Below are 12,371 nucleotides of genomic sequence, written 5' to 3' on the forward strand. Positions count from 1 at the left end.
AAACCTGTTGAGTAGTCAATACGAAAAGTGAAATTAAATAGAACTTTTTTTTTCTTTGTTCGTGTTTGATTATTTGTTAAGCCACAAAACTATTGGGAATGCAATGCTCCTCCCAACCAACTAGATCAATCTTATCAGTGTTTCTCCTCCTTCACACCCAAAATAGTTTTGGAATAGTGATCAGTTTAAGCTGATCTTTCAATGATCATCTGGCCCCAATTAAGATTGGTTAAAATTCCATAATCTAAACATTCAAACCTCAAATGGAATCAACTGGACAACTAGCTCAGAACTCCATAGTCTTCTCTCTTCTTACCTTAGGTTCATCATTACCCTTGACTTTCATTTTAAAAGTTGTATTCTAAAGAGAAACTTCCATACTCATAATTATTCAACTACCTAAGTGTGAGCCTCTTTAGCATTGTTTCCCATTTATGATTTCAAGGTCATCATATTTATGAAATTAGTAAATAGAAATATATCTCTATATCAAATATTATTTTGGTCTTTCCCATCAGGGTTGAAATTTCATAAAAAACCAGCCCGTCAAATTTGATGTTCTTTTAGAATTTCCAACCTCCTTTTATAGTTTCAAGGAAGAATTTTGACGGTTTTATAAATTTTTACCCTATATTTGAAAGGAAAATCACCCAATGATGGACAATTTCCCCGTCAAATTCCAACCCCATTTCCCATGACCCTCAAAGTAAAAGAATGTATTTTAACAGTAGTAAACCAATATTTACAAACTTACATATGTTCTCTCATGGGACTTTTCATGCTTTCATTCATGGAAAAATAAAAAGTAGGTATCTGAATAAGTGTGTCAGTATATCTATATATATATATATATATATATATATATATATATATATATATATATATATATATATATATATATATATATATATAGATATATATATATAGAGATATATATATATATAGTCATAGATATATATATATAGTCAAATACCTACATTTCATGCTTTAAAATCCGTGGCAAAGATTTCTCAATAAAAACATAAGAGTGGTAATTCTGGAGCAAGCACGAAAACCGACCAACTAAAAATTTACTAGAAATTATTTTATTTTTGACAGCTGTATGAGCTATGCTTTTATTAAAGTACCAATGGAAGGCAAGAAGTCAGAACAACCACGATTCCATGTGCCCTAGGTTCGGTGAGTCTAGTAAATTTTTCAGACATACACAATTCCTCCCCATTCATCTCATCAGGGAGCCTCCAGTTGAAACAGTGCACTAGCTGTGCCACTACAAATTCGACAAGAAGCGTTCCTAGTAGCTCTCCCGAGCATCATCTCCTTCCTGCTCCGAATGGCATCCAGTTGAAGTTCTTAATTCTTTCATCGAGGTAGTCACTATGCATGAATCTCTTTAGTACGAATCGCTCTGGATCCTCCCATGACTTTGGGTTCCTTCCGATTGCCCAAATGTTCATGAAAACTTGGGTGTTTCAGGGGATTTCATAGCCCAGCACTTTGCAGGCGTATATAGAATTGTGGGGAATGGCAAGCGGCCTTGGTGGGTGGAGTGTAAGAGTTTCTCTCACCACAACTTGTAAATAAGGGAGGCGAGGAAGATCAGATTCACGCACCATGCGCTCCAATCCAACAACATGTTGTTGCTCGTCCTAAAGCTTTTTGAGCACTAGTGGGTTACTCAACAATTCAGACATTGCCCACTCTATCCCTACACCTGATTTGTCTGTGCCAGTGGCCAACATATCCTGTCACCATCATTATGATATCAATACAACATCATATTATTGGAATCGGTTTTCAGATTTAAATTTATGGATGGTTAAGAGGTTTTTAGAAACATTTATTATTTAAAAAAAAATTGTAGTGTAGGTTTAATAATCTTTTACATACATAGAGGAAAAACCTTATATTGTCTCGTGTAATTTGTAACTCCATATCTTTATCTGCAGATGCTGCAAGTAAAACATCTAATAGATCTTGCGAGACATTGGGGTCATTCTGTGCAATGTGTTCTTCTATTATTTTATCTAGCAACTTGTCTTGAGTGTTGTGGATGCTTTTGAGGCAGCGGTTGAGGCCTTGCAAATCCATCCAAGCCAAGTATGGTATGTAATCTACGATATTAAAATCACCCAACAGTGGAATGGTTTTCTTGTTCATTGCCTTCACTCCTCTATTGCCAATGAAGTTTTGGTCAGAATACTTTCTGTTGAAAGTCATTCTACAAAGTATATCATTGGTAAGGGTCCACGCAGTTTGGCCAATGTTTACCAGATGGTCTGAATTAATAATAACATAGCGAATCATAGCAGATACAAGCAAGGTTAGCTCTAGTCCTTAATTGATTCATTGTATTTTTCATGTCGAAATTCATATGGAAAGTTCCATTTTGGAATCAACAACTACATAATTTGGCCTGTAACTATGAAGAATGACTTGGAAATCAATTGTTTTGCAAATTTATAGTTTGGAAAAATTTTGATCTGATGCAGATCCTATTGTGTTGACAGTTTTATTGGCTCATTTCTGTTATAGGTTAATTAAATGTTATGAATTTGTTTCAGGACGAAGCTTAAGAAAATAGAAATGGACTGCGAGCTTCTGAAAAGATATAATGAGGCACTTACAGATGAGAACATAAAACTTCACATAGAGTTGGAAAAACTGAAAGCTTTAAAAATGTCGCCACCTCTCAGGCCTATGTCAACCATTACCATGTGCCCCTCCTGTGAAAGAGTTTCAACGGTTGACAATAGTAGCCACTTGACTTTGTCGAAATCTGGGTATATGTTTTTACACAACTCTTTCCAGCAATGAATTGTCGGGTATTGATCAAAGTTTCTTTACCCATAGTCATTGTTTAGCAATGGTGGACACCGTCTCTTTGTTAAACATTTTAGGTTTTCTCTAAAGGTTCACTTTATGAAACATTTAGGGTTTCAGTATATTTTTTATTAATTGACTTCGGTTTAGAAAGTGCTCAAGTCTCTGTTAATTTATTGAATGAGATGAGGCATCTTGATAAACCAAGGAACGTATAGTTGTATAGAGTGGGAGTCTATGAAATAAACATTGTATGTAAAATTCAAATGTTTATGTGAGATCATCTCTTTCTCCGAACCTTCTTGTGTTTATGAATTTTCTCCTTTTTTTATTATCAATCTAAACATGTATAATAATCATTTTCATTTATTATTATTTTTAATAAAATACGATGACAATTTCTCTATTCATGCTCATAGTAAAAGTAAAAGTCATCGTTATCGCTAAAAGCAGTACTTATTGACTAGTCAATGCATGCATATTAATGCCTACTTAATAACTATCATTAACACGATTTTTTCTTTCAAGGTTTCATGTTTGAGTTATACAACATAGGCAGGACACATGAAAATATTGTTATTGTAAAATGATTTAATAAATAAAAGACCTTTTTAGGTTATTTTATCGTTATTTTAAAAATGTTATAAAATTATAATTTTATTAATCATTGTTAATTTTTTTTAATTTATTAATTTTATTAATCATTGTTTAGTTTGAACAATACAACATATTTCTATTGATGATCTTAAACCTGTTAAAAAAACTTAAAGTTTTTGTAAGCCTGGACCACTCATCTCGAGACACTTACAGTGTGAGTTTTACCCTTTAGTGCCCCTAGTTCCAGCCCTCAAGTCCCAACACTTATACATGGAGTTTTGTGCTTTTTAAAAATGTTTACAGTGTGAGCTTTACCCTTTAGTGCCCCTGGTTCCAGCGCTAAAGTCCCAGCACTTATACATGAAGTTTTGTGCGGCTAAAGGGTTAGCGAAGGTTTTATAAAGGTTAATGAGAGGGTTTTAGTCCTGATAGGAAGGATTTGAAAGCAAGGCTTTAATAAAGTATTTTTCCCTTGGGTTTATTAATTCCCAATGGTTTATAATATCAAATTATTGGTTTTTTTCGTTCTTCAACTTCTTAATATTAATAATTCCTTGGGTTCAAACGAAGCTCTAGAGAGGAAGCAAAGTGGGAATTCGTAGAGGATTGAGGCTTAGAGAGAATTGAACACCAGAATAGTTGAAGAAAGAAACCTTGAAGAAAAATAAAAAACACAGAGAAAACACTGAAGAATGAATTAAAGTCAATTTAAAGGGATGAACGAAGAAGTGTGGTTTCAGTATATGGGAACCATTGGATCTTATAGATCAATGGTGTGATGACAAAGAGTGAGAACCGTCGATCTCATAGATCAACAGTCATCGCATGGTGAAGGAGCACAGGAGTTAACGCAAAGAAAAGGCGGGTTTATAACCTTAGGCGGTATTTCGGGTGAGGACTAGATGGTAAGTGGTTTGAGCGTTGATCAACCAATTCCATACATATCACAATGTGTGGCAGAGAGTTGGAGTGGGGAAATCGCTTTATCGGCGATTAACTCCCGTGTGTGTGGTCAACCCAAAACCAATGTGAATTGTTGGATCTTTCAGGAGAAGATCAACAACGGAGAAGTAATGCGACATACAAAGGAGTGGACCCGATGGTGTTATGTGGCACAATTAATAAGTTTTGAGATCCGAAATCGCATTATTGCATATTAGATGCAATAGAGGTCTTTGTTAACAAAACCCACAGAGAATCGCAATTGTGATAAGCGAAAAGGTAAATCTCGAAAAGCGTGCCAAGGCCATACCAAGGCGGAAAAGGTGTGGTAAGCGTATATTTCCTTTGTAAATGGTTTATTAAGAAAATAGCGCCGATAGAAGGTTTATGCGCTAAATATATATCTAGCCAAGGTTTAAAGAGGAAAAGGTTATATATGTGTGGCTAAAGGGTTAGCGAAGGTTTTATAAAGGTTAATGAGAGGGTTCTAGTCCCGATAGGAAGGATTTGAAAGCAAGGCTTTAATAAAGTATTTTTCCCTTGGGTTTATTAATTCCCAATCGTTATAATATCAAATTATTGGTTTTCTTCGCTCTTCAACTTTTTAATTAATAATTCCTTGGGTTCATAATCCCTTGAGGTTTTAGTGTTAATCCCTTGGGTTTATTATATCAATCCCTTAGGTTCATTATTCCCTTGGGTTTATATTATAAAATAAACCATGTTTATTTTAGTGTTTGTAGTATTTATATTTGGATTTACCAATGTTGGGTTTATAGTATTAGTCCCATGCTTGAATGTCACATTTTGACAAAGAATGTCTCATCATGAAAATAAAACATGTTTATTTTAGTGTTTGTAATATTTATATTTGGGTTTACGAATATTGGGTTTATAATATTAGTCCCTTGGGCTTAATATTGTTCCCTTGGGTTCATAATCCCTTGGGGTTTTAGTACTGCTCCCTTCGGTTTATTATTCATTTGGGTTTATAATATCAAAATTTGGGTTATTTTATTCCCTTAGGTTTATAATATAAATCGTAGCCAAACATGGTGAACCATGTTTGAATGTCGCATTGCGACAATGATTGTCTCACCATCAAAATAAACTATGTTTATTTTAGTGTTTGTAGTATTGATATTTGCCTTTACTCGATGTGAAGTTTATAATATTAGTCCCATGGGTTTAATATTATTCCCTTGGGTTCATAATCCCTTGGGTTTTAGTATTAATCCCTTGGGTTTATTATTCATTTGGGTTTATAATATCAATCCCTTGGGTTTATTATTCCCTTTGGTTGACAATATAAATCATGGTAAACCCAGTGGATCATGATCGGTTCAAACTGACGTATTGGGATTTTCCTAAACAAATGTTGTAAACTTCATAAGATAGAATTAATGGAAAAATTTCTATGTGCAATGTGCAAGCAAGAACACATACTAAAAAATTTGTAGACTTGGATTGCAAGTCATTGGAGATATTCATTGGTTGTTAACCAAAAAAACAGGTCTCATTTTTGTGTTCTGAACTGAAGCCCTAGAGTATGTGGATAACTGCGGAATTTCTTTGTAAGAATATCCTGAAAAAGTTCTATCCAAGAAAATCTGGTACAATGAAATTAAAGCCTTGTGGTTCTTGAAAATGTCAAATTAGATTTCCCAGTTGTGGAGTTAATATCTTCCAAAATTTAGGAACCTGACTACATTCATATTGCATGTCTGTATTGCAGAATGGCTCCTTCAGCAGAACCAGCCGACAAAGGTGTATTTCAAACCCAGTTCAAAATATCATGTGAAAAGAACCGCATGTGAACGAAAAGGAAACCAGTATCTCTGAGAAGCAAAGCTCAGGGCAGCCGGCTGCGGCCTTTAGTAAGCCGCCTATGCCTCCCCTGTTTGGTCCCTTATTTGTCTTCTCTATTCTGGAGACGCTACTTCATACAGAGAAGAAAAACGAATGATTTTCTACCCTTCTATTTGACTGTAATGGCCCCAAATGCAGCCAACATAAATAATGTATATAGAGTTCAGCTTCTTACGTAGATATCGATGAGGAACACCTTATTAATTTCTATATGAATCTGTATGTTCTTGAGGGGAGGATCTTGCTTGCTAATGAATATTCTAGTCACAGAAACAAACATTGCAATGGGGTTTGTCTTTCTAAGTCTTGAGTTTAGAGCGAGACGTAAATGTAACTGTACCTTGCATATATTAGTTTCAATAAATAAAAAAACAATGATAACTACAGGATTGTAAAGAAGAATAATGTGAAGAGCGTTAAAATTTTAACGCAGAAGTGCTAGGGTAGCTAGGATAGACAGAGTCGTCCAGTTACAAACATGCACATGCATTTGGTGTGGCTCTCTAGTTTTGCAATTGAAGTTCTGTAAAGCTATCACAGGTGATAGCCATTACCATCAAAAGAGAAAGGTCACTTTGGGAGGAAGAGCTTTAGGATCCTAATGCTGGACCTAGTCTCCCAAAGAGTTCACATACACTTAAAAATGTATAAATCTTCCACATCGTGGCAGAAAGTATCTTGAACAACTGGTTGACACTTTATCTTGAGAAGAGGTTGAGTTGAATGAGCCTCTTCGACAACTATGTTTATTAGGATTTTTTTGTTGATTGTCGAAATCCTGTATCTTCATATGATATAGGTATTTCCTCTGTTCACCATGGCTGAGTTTGGCAATGTGAAAAATGAGGCAAAGATGCGAGGCCAAATTTCCATAGTGTGTTTATTTTCTGTACATTGGTGCCAAGTTCCATCCTGTGACACTGTCCTGTATGCTGAAATATGCATTTGTTCCTCTACAACTCCAAAATTAATAGATGAAACTAATAAAGGATTCCCGAGTTGAACAGTTGTGTTGTATTCTACGTAAAGCCTAACCCTCTTTGTGAGGAGGGGGGACTAATTAGTGCTTTCAACCTATTGTATTTTTCTTTAACAATTTCATATTTCCACTTAGCAAGAGTTGTTAGATTGAGTTACGCTGGGCAGACATTTATAAATTGTACTTCCAATTTTTATATGCAAAGGCATCGGTCTTAGTAGTAAACCTGGAATTGATCAGGGCAGCGGTATTGATAGTGGTGCTGGAATTTTTATGGTTGTTGTTGGTAATAGGTGAATTCACAAGTATATTTAAAATCAATTACACGTTTACAAGATTTAAAGTCAATATTTATCAAGGCATTATATCTCATCATCATCTCACAAATGAGAATTTGGACAAAAAATAATCCATGACACCCCAGTTGACTGATAGTAAAACTAGAATTAACATCAGTGTTCTAAGCATCTAGATTTTATCTTGAAATCACGATTTTTTGGCCTAGCTGATGTTTTCGGATTTTTACAGATATTTTGATGGTATCTTGATTTTACCGATGTTTGTCCATTTTTACCTGATATTTTTCCGATTTTTAGGATTTTTTGGTGTTCCCAACCCTTACTAATTTTATCCCCATGTCTATGTTAGCAACCATAATTAACCTGAATAGAGTGAAAATATATATCCTTATTTACCTACTATAGCTTAATTACCTACCATATTCTGTTAGACTTATTGTTACCATGGAATTATATTATAGAAGGCATCCTTGCATCTTTATGAGTATTTCAAAGCCTTAAACTAAACAATGGCATTTTTCTGTTTCCGTTAAAGATTATAAAGTTTGGAAATGAATTGAAGATAGGGTGTAGCTAAATCTTTGTTGTTAATTGGGTTTAGCTAGGGTTGGAATTATATTATAGATGCTTTTTTTTATGAGTATTTCAAAGATTTAAATTTAACAATGGGATTTTTCTGTTTCATTTAAAGATTATAAAGATTGGAAATTAATTCAATAAAGGGTGTAATTAAATTTTTGTTGTGAATTGGGTTTTAGTTAAGATAAATCGACGAAATGTTGTTGTTTTCTCTATTTCAGTTTTATCTCTTTATGTGTCATGTTGAGTTCATATTTGTTACGATGGAATTATACTAGCAATTGCATCACATGTCGCAAAGGAAACATTGTAAGGCAGTAGCATAGGAAAGAGTAGCATAGAAAAATGAACTTAATTTTTTATGTAATTTTGTTTCTTTATTGGTGTTTCAAAAAAACTTTGAAATTTAAACTTTTCATATTTGAGCTACAAAAGTTAGGAAGGATAGGTGTTTGAAGAATCCGATCAATATCTGCTTTTTTAGAAGTATGTTCATTGATAATGTGTGCTTCTTTGAATGTCTCTAATATGTATTTGTCGACTGCAGAAACCAATACAACTATGTGATCTCTTGTGGTACAGGGGATCTCGGGTTAGTCATGTCTCTTGCCTATTGATTTCTCTAAATGTCATCAGTTGATGTCGCCTAATTGTGAAATTCTCCACATGAATATTGAATTTTTTTTAGAGTCGAAAACCAATCACATTAGCTTAATTGTGAAGAATGGGTGATGCAAAATCTAATGAATGGGTGAAATAGGAACAAACATAGAGTCCACGAGGTAGGTAAAAGAAGACTATGGGCTCGCCGCTCCCATCATATGTGCACTACAAGATTGAAATGTCTTCAAGAGAAAGGAGTAGAAATCAAGATATTGCCATAATATATTCCATCATTGATGCACAATCAATTAAGTGAGGTATAAAATAGGTAGCTTATTGTTATGCTAATAATTGATGGTGGGAAAATGGAGGCATGATAAAACAAAGTCTTTCTTCTTGTGTTTACGTCTACAATTTGATAGACTCTCAGTTGAGCAAAGTTACTCAAAGAGAAGCAGAACAATTCCTGGGGGAAATGGGGTGCACACAAGGGAAAAGGAAAGGAGCACATCTGCCATTAGTTTATGTTAGGACTTTAAATTAATTCCACTTGATGTGTCAGAGGTTTACTGGAGAAGCTTCCCAGCTAGATGAATTAGAGGACATTCAGATGAAGAAAACAATGAGGATAAGGAAGTCAATGGTGAAGATGACAACGAGGATGAAGAATATTTAAAGCCAAGAAAGTCAAATCAACTTGCATCTAAGAAAGGAAGCATTGTACAAAGAATTGGACCTGTTGGAGAGCATCTTGTTGGCTGCAAGCAACAATAAAGAATCAAATACATCCTATATTATAGGCTAATGTGTGTGGTCATATATTTGTGATAAGTTAAAAATCATTACTAAATAGTCTTTATCAATTAGATATTTATGGACAGTTATTTTTTTAGTTTCCTCAGAAAACAAAAATCTTTGCCTCAGTGCACCCGTAGACAGGAAAAAGAGCAGAGTTATCTATTTAGTGGCTTGGATATTGTTTACTTTAATGCAAAATGTAAAAAATTGGAAGAAAGCAACTTATTGTTTGTGCGTTCAATGTACAATGTGTTTTTTGTGATGTGGTTTTGCTCCAAGTGGTATCCAAGCTCATGTCTTGCGTTTGAGAGAATTTTATATTTCTTTAAAGAACATATATTGGAATTTATGTAAGGATTTTCTAGCAAGATACCACCAAAGACAATGAAAGAAGAAGCAAAAAGAGTAAGTGCATTAAGGACTAAGTTTGCTTCCACGCATGGAAAATCCTACAAACATAAAGATGGTTTTGTACTGGTTTACTAAGCCCTAAGAGTTAATGACAGTATACTTGTTGATTTTAAATGTCCACCTAACAATGCATTTCATAACAAAATGGAGCTATATTTCATATTGAAAAACTCTTCTTAAAGTAGCTTATATGTAATTCCTTGCTCTATCACCTCTAAAACATCTACCAAACAGTGATTTGCTCTATCAGCGCTAAAACATATACCAAACAGTGCCTTGCTCTATCAGCTCTAAAACATATACCAAACAATGCCTTACTCTATCACCTATAAAACATCTAGCAAATATTGAGCCACTTTTGGCAATGTTGTGATACACATTTCCAATTCAACATTGCTTATCATCATCAAAGGCCAAGTAAAAAGAATAGATGAATAAGGATGTAGTCTAATGCGAATATTTTTTTGGTCCTTTTCACCGGAATCTAGTAATACAATTCTTGGTGAGATCACAATATTCTGTCATTTAAATTGTAATTTTAAATGCAAAAATGGATTTAGCACCGTAGAAAGTCTTTAGAAAACATATGTTGTGTAGAATCAACAACTTAAAACTGCATTTTTTGAGATTTCTGACAGGATTTTAAGAAAAATCAACTAGAATATCTACACGAAAAAAAGACTAAAAAGTCACCTTGTTAGCCTACGACCTGTATAACAATTTCTAATCAAACATCAACCAAAGAAATGGGACTCGATGCTTCCTCATGCCTCTATTCACCAAAGTTTCAAGGGAAAAAATGCAGGGGATGACTGGGGGCAATTATAAGCCACTCCATTAAATGTTATGACTTTTGTTTCTATGCTTTAAGGGATTTGGGAGAGTGAGGTCTTTTAATGGGAAAAGGTGGTTTCAAGTAAAATATAAGTTAAAATAATAAGCATTTTAATGATGGCTTCCTTCCACCAGAGTTTAAGCTTCTCCAATAACATATCCATACTGATATGTGTGCTTATGCTTACAAAAAATAGTAAGACCTGCAAATCCTTCAAAACTCTGGCCGAATAAATACACCACTAATAACCTCACAATCAAGAAAATCTTGCTCATGTTAACCAGTGGTTGATTAAAAAACATTTTTTTAATAGAATCCCATTATAGCCATTTGGCAAGGACAAACCCCTGACATTTGGGACGTCCCATAGACAGTCTTCCATCATAGGAGGCATATACAAGGAATCCATTGACAACAAACGACACTAAAAATGACCCTACCCTGTTTCCCTGTCTGTAATGCACAAGAAAAGCATCCCCATGGCACCCTACAGACTCGAGTAGGGTTCTGTCAGCTCTAAACTAGACTCCAGTTAATGGGCTTGATTGTTTTCATGGGGCAGATAGAGAGAAAGCGACGGAAAACAATTTGATCAGAAAATCCTTGATCATTGAGAACTTTGTAACCATCTTTGTTTGACTGAAATTATGTGTTTTGTTTTCCCATAAAATGCTTAGGGCACCAGTGTGTTATTGAAGAACACGATAAATCTGTTGTGGATGCAACAAGCCATGGCGGTTTTATCTACTACACACGCGAACCTCAAGTCCCTTATTACAGATCTCCAATTTCCTACAGCAGAATGGGATGAGAAATGGATGGACGAATACCTAGATGACACTGTAAAGTTTTTAGACATTTTCCTTGCATTAGATGTCGAAATTTCAAAGCTGGGATGAGAAATGGATGGATGAATACCTGGATGACACTGTAAAGCTTTTAGACATTTGCCTTGCATTAAATGTCAAAATTTCAAAGCTTGAATATTTCCAGCTTCTTGTTCTCTATTCTTTGCATTTGCTGGACTTTTTAGATGGCATTTGGTCTAACGACAAGCTCTTCCGTGGCAAGACTGAATCTCGAAGTATTTGTGAATCTTGAAGTATGTGTGGAGCTATGACTGGAAGAAGGCAACTGTTACTCAGCCAGGTATGCTGCATTTACTTTTGCATGAATATGTAGTACTATTTTAGTGTGGCTGTGATAAAAAATAAAGTAAAATAAAAACAAACAGGATTATATATTAAGTATATTAACAGCATATAAAACAGAAAAGCAATGCCCATAACCATTAAATTTATTCAATGAGATTAACCCGAAAGTTATTTCTAACATCTTTACTTTCCATATTCACCTTGAGCTTTGAGAGCTTCTCCATATTAAAGGCAGGTGCAAACATTCAGTGTTGGTAAGACCATTGTTCACCATTAACAACAAACGCACTTCTCCCAACCACAACAAACAACATTTTCTGTTCCAGAGGAGACTTTCCACAGTAATTCACGTGCTTGGAAGATAGAAATTGCCGGATCAATTCTGCATCAAGTCAGAACAATTCTCAGTTCGTAACCAAATCAGATCACAAACTTCTCACCTACAAAAACTAATTGAATTTCAAATCTATAATTGCAACAAA

At 34.5% G+C, this 12,371-nt stretch overlaps 1 protein-coding gene and 1 pseudogene across 1 annotated transcript in view; both read right to left on the reverse strand.

The window, feature by feature from the left end:
* Positions 1–1,649: 1,649 nt before the first annotated feature.
* Positions 1,650–2,220, reverse strand: LOC149214504 (cytochrome P450 71AU50 pseudogene; annotated as a pseudogene).
* A 9,914-nt stretch (positions 2,221–12,134) lies between these two features.
* LOC149214505 (serine carboxypeptidase II-1-like) overlaps positions 12,135–12,371 on the reverse strand; it is a 48,949-nt gene continuing 48,712 nt past the window's right edge. Inside the window, exon 6 of the mRNA XM_089389412.1 lies at positions 12,135–12,271. Within this exon, the coding sequence (XP_089245538.1) occupies positions 12,135–12,271 (137 nt within the window). The remainder of the gene's footprint in view (positions 12,272–12,371) is intronic.

This window comes from Pinus tabuliformis, chromosome 1_1, assembly GCF_031772625.1.
Source record: "Pinus tabuliformis cultivar Carrire ecotype Pingquan chromosome 1_1, CPIR1, whole genome shotgun sequence".
NCBI classification, from domain to species: Eukaryota; Viridiplantae; Streptophyta; class Pinopsida; order Pinales; family Pinaceae; genus Pinus; species Pinus tabuliformis.